The sequence below is a fragment of the Orbilia oligospora genome, assembly GCF_000225545.1.
Source record: "Orbilia oligospora ATCC 24927 unplaced genomic scaffold scaffold00080, whole genome shotgun sequence".
Classification (NCBI taxonomy): Eukaryota; Fungi; Ascomycota; class Orbiliomycetes; order Orbiliales; family Orbiliaceae; genus Orbilia; species Orbilia oligospora.
The window spans coordinates 1,245,416-1,261,905 of record NW_011645637.1 but is presented as its reverse complement, the minus strand read 5'-3'; the positions used below and the strand labels follow the sequence as shown (position 1 = coordinate 1,261,905).

The window sequence follows — 16,490 nt, the reverse complement described above, 5'->3', positions numbered from 1 at the left end:
GCCACGTTAGAGGTTTAATTTATGAAGAAAGGCGTAGAAAAGGAAAGGAGGGGGAGAGAGAACAAAGGCGAGATCGTTCTAAGGGAATGTGGTATCTATGGGAAGCGTGGACAATGTGGACGAGATTCCAGCGCAAACGGGAGTAAATTGAGTAGATTCTTTCCACGCCTGACTTCCTGGTGAATTGTAACCACAGATACAATCGCCAATGTATAAATTCTACCGTTTCAGTGGTAAGATGTTATATCGCTGAGGAGAGTAGAGTGATGTTGAGAGGGTGAAGTTGAGGTTGATGTTGAGGTTGAGATTGTTTATATTAAGGGTCAAGCTAGGCTAATGAGTGGTTCCTTGTTCGGAGCGATGTCGTGGGGAGAACAGTTAGTCAGTTAATAGGCAGCACTCGAAATATGCCCAAGAATTAAAAAAGTTATTCGACGGAAAGAGACACATATAAAAATGAAAATAAATGAAAAAAAGAATAAAAGGAAGAATCAGAACAAGAATCAGAATTTATAAGATCTAAGAAAATGAGGTTGAAGATCCAAAGACCTGGACAGGAACAAGCCTTTAAACCTGCTTCCAAGTTTCAAACCCACACCGGCGAGACGAGAGACGTCAAAATGGGTCGCCCTCCCACACCTCGCTAGCGCACTCAATCTGCCTGTCCACTCTGCGATTATCCGTCCTGATTGGCTGCTTCAGCTCTTAGTAGAACACCCCCGTTACGGCTGTTTGCATGGTTCAAATGGACATAAACCAGGGGGTGCTGGGATGCCCAGCTTGACGCGCGATACGTCATCCAACGGGAACGCTGCCTTTGGGACAATAGCCCGGATCAGAACATTCTAGGGCAAAAATGTATTTTTGGAAAGGAAAGCCTTACAGCTTAAAGGACCATTCAAATAAATCGAGGATTACCTATATGAAAGAAGGCGTTTGAAGGGAATTTGTCCAAAATATTGGATACTTCCAAGGGAATCAGAAACTGTCAATTGTTTAAACTCGATTCGTAAAATGCAGCCTAGAAAACAAATAGTTAGAAAATGAAACCCATGCAAAATGCAAATGCAAATGCAAGACAATGTAATTAGTATATGTAGTAGTACCCACCGTTAACCATCGTTTTTTTCTCTATCAAGTCGTGCGGGTAAAACCGTCCCTTCGTACCTTAGTTAACTGTCTCTCTCACTTATCCTGGAAAAAGAGGAACGACCCTCGCCAGTCGTCGGCACCACAACCATCTATACATCTGATGACACTTCAGCTCGTCGGCAGCGATTGCCATCCACCGCATTTACCTCGCTTGCAAAAAACAAAGCCCACAAAAAGAGACGTATGTGAAGAACTCGTTTTAACCGACGCTGCATGAACAAAAAAAAAGTTAACTTGAGAACTCTCCATTCACTATCTCCGTTTGAAAGAATCACCAAAGAAAAGGAAGAAGCAATGAAGCAAAAAGTATTGACTTCAACCATACTTCAAACCGGAACTCGGCTCCGTTTCCGTTGGTTGTCTCTCCTAAGATATCTCAGGACAACTGACACCCCGCGAATCAATTCCATTCCTTCCATGAGAGGGAGCAAGGGAAACAATAATACATCCCGTGAACATAATTTGGTATTTGCGGATCCATCAAGGACAATTGGGAGCTGCCCATTCCAACGTCCTGCCAAGGATAAACCTGACTTAAAACTGCTGTCTGCCTTTTCGGTAGGCCTTCCCACGATGTTGTCATGATTGACAGGGCTTACGACGTTTTACCCTGCTTTTTCTCTCTTCTCATATGGGATCGGTTGTTTGATGATCCCATTCGATCGGAACCACTCCACTGGTCACACGTTGAATGTCATCTCGCATCTGTCTGGTTAGTAGACGTCTGTAAGTCCTTTGTTGTGGCAAAAAAACAAGAAGAAGAAAAGAAAAGAGACCGTTAGTTAGCTCCAGCACTCAGGTTTGAGGCATCGATCTCGCTCAACAAATCATAATCCTTGTCACAATCACCACCGACCCACAAAACACAGTTGATGTTAATTGTCAACCGAAAAAAAGTGTCTAGGAAAAAAGGATTTGAGAGAGTCTGATTGTACTAAAATATAATGTCACAGTAGTAATACTAGAGAAGAAAGGAATTCGAGGTAGAAGAGAGTCAAAAAAGAAGCTTGAGGGGATATCACAAGAGACAAAAAAGGAAGAAAGAAGAAAGTAAGAATTCAAGAAGCAAAGCAATAAGAAGATAGTCAAGGAGTCAAGGAAATACACTAATGGCACATAAGGAGCGATCCTTGAGAAAACGTCGAGCCCAATGTATCATCGAAGGACAAGAAGAAAAGAGAAAAAAGGGTAATAAGAAATACAACAAGACAGAAAGGAAAATATTATGCCGGAAACACCCAAAATGAAGTTTTTCTCCACCCAGAATAAAAGGAAAAAGAAGAATCAAAAAAGCTCCAGTTCAAAACGATGTTTGAAAACCAACCAAAAAGGGAAACATAATGAACCACATTCCCCTTTCCCATGCGATGCAATGGTTATATTAAGCTCCTGGTGGGATCCCCGCCGGCGGAATAAACATCGTCGGCAAATCATTACTTTCCCACTCCTTATCCACTCCGTCCTTCTTCTTATCGTCGTCCCCTGCCCCGGTAAAGTATTCCTCATATACGCCTTCCTCCGGCGGTGAAAATAACGGAGTACTAGCATCAACCCTAGCCCTTTTTGTTGGACTCCCCGTATTTGCCGCTGTTCCGGCGGCAGCAACAGCCGCCGTGGCCGCAAACACACTTGCATCCGCATCATCACCATCGTCCGCTGAACCTCTGAATCCTGCGAATTCTTCAGGAAGCCGTCTCTTAGTCCCGGCCCTTGAGTCATCTTGCGAGATTCCATTTCCATCACTGTCCCCACTGCTTCCATTTCCTACGGTGGAAACCCCAGTTCGAAGTCCGCCCTCTTGTGAATAGCTATTAAAGCCAGATGTTGAGCCCCCGAAGTTCATGTTGAGATACTTTTTCCCATCTACCGGGGAGCTTCCCAAGAATCCCTTTCCGGCGCCCTTAGGCCCTGCACCTAATAGAATTTGGTCCAACTGAGCCGGGTCCTCATCCTGTAGGGTTTCCGAATCCAAAGAGCTTAGTGTCGATAATTCATCACTGAACTCATGCATCGAATCGTAGTCTGCAGCACCGTCCATTCCAGCGCTAGTCGGGATCTTCTTCCTTCGCGGTTTTGCGTCGTTGGCCCCGTCTGTCTCGGGTGTACCTTTGTCCTTTTGCGATCGTCTCTTAGCCGGCGGGAATCCTTCCTGGCCATTATGTATACAGCGCCGCTAAATTTATTTAAATTAGTATGCACCATAAACCGGTTTTTCTTAGCCCTAGGAATAAACTTACCCGAGATCTCTTACAAGCCTCGCAAGCAACTGGGCGACCGTTCTTAGAGATCTGATAGTTGACTCCACGAGCCGAATCCTTATTCGACCCTGGCACTACAGGCTGCGTCTTAGGCGATCCTTGAGCCGGTTTTGTGGGCGTCTCGAAAGCGCCACCTGATTTCGGTCCCTTCACAAGCTCTTTCATAATTTCAGCCTCGGCCAAAGCAACCTCATCCTTATGCTTGCATGCGATCTAAAGTTCAAAAAGTTAGATATATTTCTTTTAAGGATTTGCAGTTGATGTGAACACACCTTCTGGCGACGACACTCATCGCAAGCCGTCCTTTTAGGTCCAAGGATACTATTCTTCGGACTTGAGCTGTATGCGTATTTATTCCTAATAGTTTCCGCGAGCCGATGATTGTCCGCTAAGCCCTTATTGATAACGGCCTGGGACAACGGCTTGCCATCAGGTGTATATACGAGCGCCGGTTTGCTGGATCCATTCTGCGAAATGGATTGTCGCCTAGCACCGGAACCCGATCTTGGGCGAGCCGGGCCCGGCGTATCCGACCCTTGTCGCTTCTGAGAGGACCCCGGAGTGGATTGTGAAGAAGATCCGGCAGATATCTTCCGCGCTTTAGGCGCAGTAGGGGTACCACCAGCTGCAGCAGAGGTCGGCGACATCTGTCGCTTTCCAATCTTCTTCGCAAAACTCTTGATTTTGTCCGCCGCAGCCTTTGGATCCGATGAAAATGATACCTGCCTACTAGGCGTTACCACAATAGACGGAGAACCTGGTAAACTATCCCTTAGCTTTGCAGAAGGCTTTGACTTCCTCAGACCTTCCCTCGGCGAGCCACCCTTACCGATGTCTGCAGATTCAGCTTTCTTCTTCTTCGGCCCAGACCTCCCGCCCGAACCGCCGAGACCACTGAACCCTTCACCCGGATTCCAATTCCTCCTCGCCCAGTACGGGACGACAACATCGCCTCGCTTCCATGCCATCCAGCGCCCAAATAGCTGGACGGTACTCAATGGATCCTGGACGTGTTTAGGAATACTGTTCTGTACACGTTTCCTCTTATCCTGGGTGATTCCTTCAGTAATATAATTCATCACAATAAGCGCTGTTCGGAGCAAATAATCGCCAAGCACCGGAAGCCCGTCCAACTCATACTGTGAATATCCCACGTATGTCCGTTGGATCTGTACATCTTCGGTAGCAATCAAAAGATCCCAGTCGTCATCATCAAACAGTTCCTCTGGAAGTGGGTCTTTCTGCAAGTAATCTAACGCTGTAAACCACATAACCTTTTGGAATTGTGGGTATCGGAACTTCGCCGGAACTTCGGTATTCTTCTCAATTTCGGCGATTCTAATTTGTTGGTCGAGTGATAGTCTTGTTAGAAAGTTCCCCCCAATAACAAGTGCATCCTCTGGCGTTAGAACGGCATGTATCCACCCGGAGGGAATAAGCATTGTATCACCAGCTTGGAGATCAACACGTCGTACAATGTCCTCTCCGTTTCCATTACCATTAGTTAATAAGCCTGGGTACCAAGTCGAATTCTGGTCAGGCAACTGACTCCAAGTTTCGTACTTCGTCAAGTTGTATTTTGTCGGTGGAACAAAAAAGAATGTTTTCTTCCCCGAAATAACGTGATAAAATACCGAAGACCCGCCAAAATCGATATGGAAATCCGTGTATGATCCGGAGACTCCCATTAGGCAATAGAGCTGTACTTTGGGGAATGTACTTCGCATATCTTCAGGCCATACTTGGTCCGCTAGATCGAGCGCTTCTACGATTGCGGGTCGAACAACCGCCTCCGCAAGCTTGGTATGTGAAAACTCCTGGCTGATGACATTTTTAACCCGGTCTTTGAGAGGGGATTCGAAATATTCAACCCAATCTGCAAAACTCCATGTCCTCTTGTCTAATGATTGAGATAAAACATCCAAAACCTCAACCTTTTCTTCGGTACCAATGATATCCGCAACTCGTCGAACTGTGAGATCCGCAGGCATCACCATCCCCAAAGCGTCGGCATCGTCAGTTGGTCGGCGGGCTACCGTAACCTGATCAGAGGTCGCAACCCGAATCGCACTACGAGACTTCGGTGTGGCGTCTTTCTTATCCTTCTTAAACAGCGCTGGGAACTTTTCAACCTTGGAAACCTTCTCCACATCAATTGAACCATCCTCTCTCAAGCCATTCGTCAACAGGTGTATCTCTCGCAAACAATGCGGTCTCGGGTTATTAGAAGCCGGGATAACAATTGGTTGCGTGAAGCCTTGGCCTTGTTCGAAAAAATCAACATCGAGCAGTTCCGGGATCATACGAGGGAAGTCGTCGGGTGCGAATTGCATATGGTTGATAGGTTCAACGAAAGGATGTTGGGTAGAATCTCCGGGAGCTTTAAAAGGTGCACGTGATCCCTCATTTAGAGAGACATAGTCGATAGCTGTATGTGCGCGTGACGATTTTCGACGGTCTAGTAGGAATTAGTACTTTCCAGACGATCAAGTTTATCCAAGCATCACCAACTTACAAGTTGAAGCACCCAGTCGTGGAACACAATCCGAGCAGTGATATTTGTCCAAATCATTGACCTCCTTCTCGGAAACATTGACGCAAACATTGTGGTACCATTTCTTACATCCGTCACATTGGATCCAAAGTGTCGGCACAATATGCGACCTTGGGCCAGTCCGGACTAAAGGAACGGCTCTCCTACAAAATGCACAAGAATCAATCGGAGTCTCTTCATCTTCAGCCAGGTTTGATTCTCTCTTTGAATCCGAGGTATCGGCCATTGTCACATCTTCCACATCCATGTTGAGGGAGATATCCAGCGGGTTGATGCCACCAGACAGTAGTGGTAGATCCGAATTGAATATGTCGCCTGCCTTGCTGCTCATATCGAGGAATCCACTCGGTTCTTCGTGTGTGGCGAACGCTGTATCTGTCATAGAATCAATACCCATGGACGATGTAACTGGCGCTAACAGGTCCTCTATAGCACTTGATTTCGAAACATCCATTTCATCCAGTGCCATTGGGTCAGTCACATCGGAAGCCGTTGTATCTCTCGGTGCCTCTTGCCTCTCCAACTTGACATCATCAATCGAGGTCGATGTTCCTACAGGTTTCGGTGCTTCGACAGACGAGACCCTATTTCCTCTTACATCGTCGGTAATGAGAATAGGTGTCGCTGGTTTCGGGCTCGGTCTGGTAACTTTTGATACGCTTGCTCGTTTCACGATTGGCTGCCCCGGTTCCAGAGATGCAATGGTTGATATTGTAAACTGCATTTCAGGACCAGGCGATGAATCAGATAACATTGAATCGTTGAGTGGTCCCGGGGTCGTCGTATTAGCTGCTGTGACAGTAGCGGTGACTTTCATGGGTGACAAGGCGTCCAGCTCACTCGCGTCCTGTGTTGTGACATCAATAGACGTAGTAACGATGGCTAGCACAAGAAGTTAGCATTCGCCCTTGTTCTTTATGACCCATATGCCAACGATCTATTCTTACCAGCCTCGCCATTCGTTTCTACCGCTCCATCTCCTAGTCCGGGGTTAGTATTTTTTTGTGTCAAGAAATAAAGGCTCTACAGACGATCCACCTAACGCCACATTCAGGGTCGCCTACCGTCGGGTTTCTCGGAAAGGTATCGTGGAGCCTCAAAAAAGTGAACCAAATCCCTCGCAGCTTCCAAATCCTCGGCTCGAATCTTATCGTCCACGGGCTTCGGTGTGGGTAGACCGGCCTCGGACTGCTCTGAGTCGTCCTCGATCTTCAGTTTGGGGGTCGATTCGCTCGGTGAGGCATCTTCAGGTTCCGGGGCAGGGGTGTGAGGTTTTTTCATGGCCTTGGACAGCTGCTCGAAGAGCTTCTGACCAAGTGCTTCAGCGTCGACGGGTGTATCCGCAACCTCATCCCCTAGCAGAGACTCGACTAGGCCGATTCCAGACTCATCTCTCGAGTCCGACGAGGAAACCTTATCGGGTGTATGTTCTTTCCTTCGGCCGGAACTTCTAGACGGTGCCTTCTCAGAACCACTGGCACCTAGAGATTTTCGATTCCGTTCGGACGTACGGGTGGTTCGTTCTGTCTTTTTGGATCGCGTATTCGAAGACATCCTGACCGAAACCTACTGCCTTAACTACAGGCAGCCGTTCCGGGAAGACTGTGTTCGCTCGGGTGAAAGTCTACGACCAGATATGATCGCGATTGGGTGGCTGCACCAGCATTCCTGGGATACAACCTCGTTGTTTGGAACTAGTTGTTTTTTTTTTTTCCTCTTCCCTTCCCTTCTTCCAATATTGTTTTTTTTTCCTCTTTCTCCTAGTTCTTTCGAGTATAATATTAACGGTACCGCGTTGGTAGATGATAGGGTGTGCGAACTAGAGAGGCTGGATGTAAGAAAGTTAGTGACGTCGAGGTGATTAGAGGAGATAAGTTTTGGAGGTTTGTAGCAAATGGGACCCGCTATGCTGTCACCGCCACCAACTATTAAAGGAAACAAAGTGCTGACACGTCGATTGAGACAGTTCTAAGCGGCAGAATCGGGACAGAGAGAGGGTAGGAGTGAAGTAATACCACAGCGATCAGGAGGAAGCTATTGCGATCCAATTCGCACAGCAAAGAGAGTGCCAAAGCAGCAAATTTTTGCAGTGGACGAGGTCGTGATGGTGGTGGTTGGTTGGAGAGGGATGAAATGATGATGGGTTGGGCTGGTCTGCAATGGGTCTGGGCGACCCCGAAACGAGTGGTGGCATGACAGAATAGGATGTCCCGATCGGGGAATGTTTGTCGAGTTTTAACAACACATCGACCTCATCGCAACACATCGTCAAACCCAAGGTGTGCCACACAGCAACAAAGCCCAGCTCCGCCATGCCTTACGATGGCCACAACCATGACGACTGAGCTGAGGTACCTACCCAGATACCTAAGTAACTACTGTGGAGTGCTCCATAAATGCTGGCTACGAATAGCAGTGCCCGGGACTACTTAATACCTCTTGAGACTAGACTATCTCGAGACTAGACTATCTCGAGACTAACTAGCTCTACATAGAGCTGATAAAGCTAAGCTCGGGCAGAACTAGCTATAGCTGTAGTTTAGCTGTAGTTATCGTGTAGCCGCGAGCATGGCCTGATATAAAGCTTATAAAGCATCTACTGGTAGCTACTTGGTCAACAGCCTGGTCCATATTGTGACAGCTGCTGCATTGTCCATGCGCCAATATCAGCCATCTGCACCACAATAATCTGGGAGTTATAGAGAACGGGTTCACATGGTCACCTGTCGCAATTTTCTTCGGATATCTCGGAGCGGCTATTACCATACCCTAATTGATCTGATTTTAGTATCAGGCTATTATATTCCCCATAATGGCGTTAAATTTTAGAAAAGGAATCCCACCCGGGAACAATGAACTGCTTTGGTTGACTTCAAAATAACGAACTACTGATAAGTAACTAAGTACTTAGTAACGTAAGTAAGGAAATGACCTTTCCATCCCGAATACCATTCTATAGAATAAAAACTGAAAACCAGAAAGAGCTAGCCTTTTCAAAAGACCGGGACAGAAAGGGTATAACGAATGAAGAAACATGCTCGCAAGACGCTGAAAATGAAATAAATCCGAATTCCAACAATTTCGAAATCGCTGATATCAATATGTCCCCCCCGTTGATGACGGACGTTCCTCTAATATAGTTAATTCCAAGCCCAGATAGATGCATGAACACGAACAAAACTCCCAAGAATCGAAAAGAACGAAAAGAAATATCCAAGAATATCCAAAACAATCATAACCTCATAAGCTTCATGAGAAAGTTATCAAATCCTTCATATCGTAGTATTTGACCAGTGCAGCGCATCATGAGAGATCGAGAAATATATGCTAAGATCAATAGCAATACTCATCATCACTCTCCTCCCTCTCCTCGAAGTCGAACTTACACCCAGGACATTCAGAATCCTTCAGTCCACACATCTCTCTGTACCTATCCACCACTCTCTTCCCACAAGTACAATCGCTTATGCTCTCCTCGTAGCTATGCTTTGGTATCCTAGTGCAAGCCTCGTATACCATCTCCTTAATGTGGACGTGTGGATAATTCCGTGATGCCAAGTTTGAAGCTGCAGCAGTGGCAGCAGGGTCCATCATGGCCCCCATTTTGGGTGACCCGTTGGAACTTATGCTTGCTTTGGAGCTTGTGGATCTTCTTCGGCTACGGTTGCGAAAAGCGGATTTGATGGATTTGAGGCCTGTGGCCGTGGAGAGGATTTCAGTTGAAGTCATCTGGTGATGTTCTTTTTGTATATAAGTATATATATATACTAAGTATATATTATAAGTTCTTCGTGTAGTTGGTTATTATCTGATCGATGAAAAGGATTGAATTGAAGTCCTGAATCGAATCGAGTCCGGATTGATCAATTGATATCGATCGAGGTCGAATGTGTTGCCGTTGTGTTGCGTTCCCTTCAACAAGAATGATGCCAATCAAACGTTGGCTGGTTGGGGAACTTATTTTGGGTATAATACCTGTTTGGTGAGAACGAATGGATTAATTAGCACAAGACCGGACCAGACTGACCACATTTCAAAGACACGCTTTTAACGAAAACACTTACGTATACGTCAGGGGAATATCTGATGATATTGAAGAATTCCAAAAGGGTTGGGTAAAGGAGGAAGAAGAAAATTAAACTAGAAGAGAAGAGGAAGAAGAAGAAGAAGAAGAAAAAGGGTGTACTTTATAACTAAAGCCCGTTATCCAATCCAGACTGTGCTGGCTGACTGGTTGCACCTGGCTGGCTGGCTGGCTAACAAGTACCCAGGCCAGGTCTCAAGAAGCAAATAATTTTAAACCACCTCCTTGACGTCTGAAATACCCGCTCGAACAAGCTTATTCGCACGGTGGAATTTCGCAAGAGTCAGGATTATTATTTTTTAGGAACAAACCGGAACAAGATAAGAAATATGAAATGAACAAAGAGAAACAGAAGAAAGGAAGGAAGAAATAAATAAAAGAAGAAACAAAAGAAAGGAAGGAAGGGGAGGAATCGAAAAAAGTGACAGGGTAGCTTTTAGAATTAATAAAGCCTTGAACGATGTTATAATCCGTTATGCATGTCTGTCAGTTTGAAATATAAAAAAAGGATCAAGTACCTTCCGTATAGTATGTATGGACGTATGAAGTATGGATTATATGTATGAAATATGTATGTATGTAAAAATGAGCACATGGTCCTTCAGGAAATAATCCCTAACCCCTCCTTCTTATATCCAGACTCGCTCATTGCTTCGGAGCTTCACGGGTGGTCGGTGCGTACGCGTGCAGAAGGGATAGCATGCTAACTATACTAGACGGCGAGGGAATCTCATATTTGAAACTTGACATCGTAATAAAGCCCCCTCCTCTTCCCCCCCTTCACTATCGTACTATAGTATACTATGTAAAGCTAACTAAAGCCGGATCCAACAATAGAGATGAATGGTATACATAGCCAGTACATGTGTATGTATATAACGGTATAACCCCTAGCTTGGCCTACGAAATAGAATTAGAACTTTGGGTCGGTTCAGTTCTGGGGCAGTCGAGATACTCGCTTTTCTGGTCAAGTCGGTACAGCCTTGTAACCTGCATCCAGCCCCCCGGAACGCTTGTTCCCCCAAGCGAATTCGCGAAAATCATACTTACTTTCTCTATTACATGGGAAGATAACTGACCACCCGTAAATACCCTTAAGCTTCTTTACGGTCTGCATTCTTCACAAGATTTCATTGTTACTTGCTTACATTCCATGAAAAAAAAAAGGTCAAGGATGCATGCGAATTAGTTAGTATCGGAATTACAATCTACCGATGTTGTCATAACCCTGGCTTTTAATTCCTCCTCTTCCCGGGCCCCCCCTCGACATCATTAGTAGTATCATTGGTGATATTCTTCTCGAACGTCAAACCTTGGGGTTAACATTGAGGCTATGCAATCCCATACTGATCTTGATTTTTTTTTGTCTGCTTCACATGCTTCGAATTCAACATTGACAAACGTCCACCACCCCAATTTGAAACCACCGCCAAACATGTCAACAGCACTATGACGACAACCAATATCTTGGTTCAAGACATCACGATATCACACAAACCCCAAGCAAGAAAGAAAGAAAAGAAAAACGATAAACCGTTTTTAGTCCCCTATTCGAAAGCTACGAGATGGTACCCTTAACCCGTGCCTCCTTCTCCTCATCCTCCTTCTCCTCCTTCCACTTCCTCATGCATGCAGAGTTCCCGAGCTCCCAGGGCTGATCATAAGTATCCACATTTATAGCTCAGCTTCGCGCGCTTTGCTATCAGCACCTACCATGATCTCAAAAGAAAAAAGGACGCCCAGCTAGCTTAAAGGAAAGGTTAAATCCTGTTCCCGGTTCCGAACCCAAGAAAGGGAACGTGGGAAAGGTAAAACCTGTGCAAGTAAGTACCGTATCCCACATGATCTACGAGCCTCCAATCGTAATCGTGCCTGCGGGACGAGTCCGTAAATTTAATTTTAATCCCCCAAGAGGACGAAAAAAGAAAAAGAAGGACCCTACATGAGCTTCCCCTCCACTTAGACAACGTAGCTTTGCCACCAACCTTGCTTTGCTTCTTGCTACCTTGCGTATTTGCGTACTTGCTTGCAACTTCGTTATCCTCGGTCCTTAAGTCGGAGGAATGGAGTAGTCAAGAACATCTTTCGCATAATTGCACAAGGGGAAAAAAGAAAGAAAGAAAGAAAGAGAGAGTGAAAGAGAGAACGTGAATGATTCATGCATGTGTATGGGTTACACGATCCCCCCCTTGTCGACGTGTGCTTACGCCTCTAGCTCAAAGATTAATCTAAGATACTGCCATCATATTCTTTCTTCCCAATCAAAGCCCCATGCAGAGGGAGACATCAAAAATTCCAGGGCGTTTAAATAGACGCCAAGAAATACCGTGATTGACGCCAAGGAAAGGACTGATATCATCCCGTTGGGCACAGGAATGAAGAATACGTATACGATTACGGAAATGAAAGTGAAAATCTGACTTACATAGCAGTGACTTTATGCATGGAGCGATGATGCAAAAAAGAATAATCAGGAATACTCAAAAGCGAACGTGAGAGAACGAACGAAAGTAAGGAAGGCCCAAGCGACGGCTTGGAGTAATTGGCACGGGAATGGAAGGACTTGGAGGATCGATTAAGCTTTGTGTCATTTTTTTTCCCACCCTCCCCCGTCCGGCATGGCTGGTTAAGTTGTTCTTGAACAAACCGATCCTTCTCAGCCCTACACCGTCGCTTTAACCTAGAACACGGCCAGGAATTGTAAGTTGCATTGAAGAGGAAGGAAGGAAGTACCCCCCACGCATTGAAGCTGACCGTATACCAGAACTTCAACAAAAAACAAAATACTTATTTTTAGAGTATTTATCAGCCATAAGATCTTTTGTTATTTTATCGGTCAGGATTATAGATCTGCCGTTACAAACCAAGCCAAAAAAAAAGGGAAGGGGCATTGCAATTCGTTTATCTCGATAAATCCTATTTCATGCACCTTCAAGGAATAAGGAAACGGTAGCACAAGCCAAGTCTTTTTTTTTCTTTGACCAGCGAATCGCCGAGAGATGCATCGATGCTGCAATAACAAAAATGACTGCATATGAATATTCACCACCCCAGTTACTATACCATAACCGAGACACAAGCTTGCAAAACGGATGCTAGCCTAGCTGTATCCTATTTGTCCGGCAGTTACAATCGTATCGATCTTCTAGCTTGCCCATGGTATCCTGGTATACCACAGGTTGCCCATTAATCGGAGACATTGAAGCTAGGAAATCCCTTGTCTCGTGCGTCGCTACGTCGATTTATCAAACAGTTGTCCAGCCTCTTCTGGGAAATCCCGCCACCCAACATACTTCCTAAGTATCTCTCTATCCATTGGTAGCTAGTCAGCTTTTTTTTTCGATTGGACTAACTACTAAGTAGCTATCAGAGCCCAAATAAACAGCCCTAGGTTTAGTTTTGTCTCGTCGCCAGACTCCTCGACTGTGCTGTGCACACGATTGTAGAATACATATACCAGATATAAAATTCCACAAATGAACCTATCAACTGTTACATCCATCTTGACCTAACTAAAATTATAACCATAATACGATTTTCCTAAGTTACGGCTGACTCAAGTAGCTGGCGAAGCAGCTCCTCCTAAAATTCTTCTGCCGCTTTTCTCATCTTTTTTTGGTTTTTTGCGACAGGAAATATCTTTCTCTTCTTCTACTAGATGACTATCTATAATATCTTTAATATTTTCGATTCTTACCAGACGCACTAAGAAGCAAAACGTTATTGTTCTAAAGGATTTTAAAAATCTAATTTTAAAACTTCTTCACTAGGATAATTACTAATTTTAGGCCAAGAAACCCTAGATGGCGTCCTTTATTATCTATTGTTATTTAGACAAATTTATCGTAAATGTTAAAAATAATAAGCTTTATTTTAATATATACATTTATATATCCCTGAAAACCTCTTTAGCATGTGCCTCACTAGATATTCCCTGAGAATATAAGGGTTGCGGGGCTCCAATCCGATAAGTCGTACCAGGTCACTTGGCCCGGGCTTGTTGATAGGAATCTCAGACAAGATTGAATAGTGTATTTACTGTCCCGCGACCTCTCCATTTGCACAATTAGCTGCATGGGTATTATTATCGATTATCGTCGCCACCGTAAAATTCAATGGCATACTTTGTTCCCGGAGGTATCTCACTTCCATGCAGGTCTGGGTACGAGACGAGGTATCTCAGGGTTTTCGGAAAGGTCTCGTCTTCCCCACAGCTGTCAACTGGCCGTCGGGTCTCGAGGAACAGGTGCACTATCTCGCACAAAGCCTGTAGAAGAGTGTGCTACCTTAGCCTCCTATCTCTAGGGCGCCTGTATGCATTTTTTGGCGCCCCCCCATCACGGCTAGACCGGGATCTGAACTGCTTTTGCCTCATCATTCGTTGCTGAAAGAGGAGCTCTGTAATAGCTAAGGTCAATCGCAGTTTCTATATACATTAAAATGTCGAGTCAACAACTTACTAGGATGGCACCGGCCGGGCTTGTTTTAGGATGGTTTCTCGTTGGAGAGCAGTGGTCTTCTCAGCTGAGTCTGCTTTAATTTTTGATGCGCGCGATGTTTATATCATCTATGATATATGAAGGAATAGTTAGAAGACAATAATTAGTTTAAGCACGACGATGCTGAGGTGGAGGGAGAAGGGAGAGAAAGAAGCAGCAATACTCTTTCTCTCTTCAAAATATGTGTCAATAATACGTCAAAGAGTTATCAATATATTGACACAGCCGCACAGCAACACAATATTATATTCATTCATTCACAGATTGATTTCGAGGTCTACGAGACCGTATTCCTCTTTTAGAAAGAATCATCATCGTCATCAAAAGCGACAGTGATCGACATAGTATTCGATATTGAATTCTTGCCAAGATTCAACATTGTAACATAGTTACCCAGCCGGGACTCACTTATACAACTCCTCTAATTACATAAGTACGTTACACACATATCTCAAGTATATCAACACGATATAGGTACCTACCTAAGCACTTACTACAGTACCCCCAGCTTAGGCCTTAGTTTAAGTCTCAAGGTTCATTATTGAAGATAACCTCGGAGTTAAAGCATTTGTATCAAAGCACTCCCTTCACTTTACCACCGAAACCCCCTCGATTAACGTTATATGCCATTAACTCGATCTAGATCACAAATACAAACCGTCGATGCCACGGTTTTGCCATGACCTTGCATACATAAATTCATGCAGTGTCAAGGTAAATAGGTATGTACATACACTTTCTCTCATAAAGGCTAGCGTAACCCCCCCTGTTGTGTAACATAGACTGACTGATAATGGCAAATTGCCTTCCTCGAGATAATACATAATACATACATATCAATATTCTTACCGATACGAGAAATGGTCGGGTCTAGAATCAAGGAGAAATACGAAGGGCAAAAATGCTATATGTCTGTCTGTAGACTAATCATACCGGAATGCTTATAAGCAAAAAAAAAAAAGAACGCGCCCAGACCTGTAATCGGGATGTGAACTGGCTTGCATTTTCTTTACAGTCCCGGGTCCCCCGATTTCGACCCTTGTCCCGAGAAGATCAGTAAACGATCGATACTTTTTTTTTTGCGCGTGAAATTTAAGATTTAACCGAATTGACTCTAGGACGGCTTGCATATTTCCAAGACGACATTGAATGCTAGACATGTATCCTCACAACTTCAAAAGATTGGTTACCTCTCTAAAACTAACTTTTTTCTCTCTTCCCACCCAGAAATGGTTTTTTATCTCCAACTAACGTAAAACTCTCAAGTTAGTGCGAGTATAATTGCAGCCGTTAAGTACTTTTGAAGTTAGCAGAGAAAGTCGCACGGTGTAACAGCTATCAGCCGGAATTTCAGCCCTACCTTGGCCCCGAGAATTAGGTTCGTAGACTTTCAACTTGTAACCCTTTGGACTTTAAATTTCCAGCCTCGCATGCACGAGTTACGGGATATGCCGGATCTGCATTCAATTAGCCCATTGATAATGATGCGCTCTATTAATGTATTTTACGGATTGGGGGTTTTTTTTTACCATACCGCGGCAGCCTGTTAAAAAACTAAGTAATCCTCGTCACTACGATATCTAGCTCTCGGGCCGATTTTGGGTGCTTGTACTCCCATTTCTCAGATAGGTTTGAATTCAGCCACAACAGCCACAGGTTAACGGTTGAAGCTGCACAGGCATTGATTTCTATATGTCCGATTAGCAAGCTTAAGTCAGGCTTGCCAGTCCATATTTTAAATACTTGATCAAATCATCGCTATCTAGTACTCCAGATATAATTGATTGTAGATCTTTCTTCCACCGTATATTAGATAATATGATGCATAAGGTTTTACGTAAACGGAGTAGAGCTGGACAGATCTTGACCGAATTCAACTGACAGGTAAAGCACAGACCACCTCTCGCTAAGTATAACGCCACAGAGGCTCAACTTTCTCTTTC

At 44.6% G+C, this 16,490-nt stretch overlaps 2 protein-coding genes across 2 annotated transcripts; both read right to left on the bottom strand.

Moving 5' to 3' along the window:
* Positions 1–2,533: 2,533 nt before the first annotated feature.
* AOL_s00080g356 (uncharacterized protein) lies at positions 2,534–7,518 on the bottom strand (the record flags this gene model as incomplete). Its single annotated transcript, XM_011124731.1, has 6 exons — positions 2,534–3,325; positions 3,390–3,623; positions 3,683–5,868; positions 5,926–6,846; positions 6,912–6,944; positions 7,029–7,518. The coding sequence occupies 6 exons, from the start codon at positions 7,516–7,518 to the stop codon at positions 2,534–2,536; spliced, it is 4,656 nt and encodes a 1,551-aa protein (XP_011123033.1).
* A 1,779-nt stretch (positions 7,519–9,297) lies between these two features.
* AOL_s00080g355 (uncharacterized protein) lies at positions 9,298–9,693 on the bottom strand (the record flags this gene model as incomplete). The annotated part of the gene is made up of 1 exon (XM_011124730.1): positions 9,298–9,693. One exon carries the CDS (start codon positions 9,691–9,693, stop codon positions 9,298–9,300), a length of 396 nt encoding a protein of 131 aa, XP_011123032.1.
* Between the last annotated feature and the right edge of the window lie 6,797 nt (positions 9,694–16,490).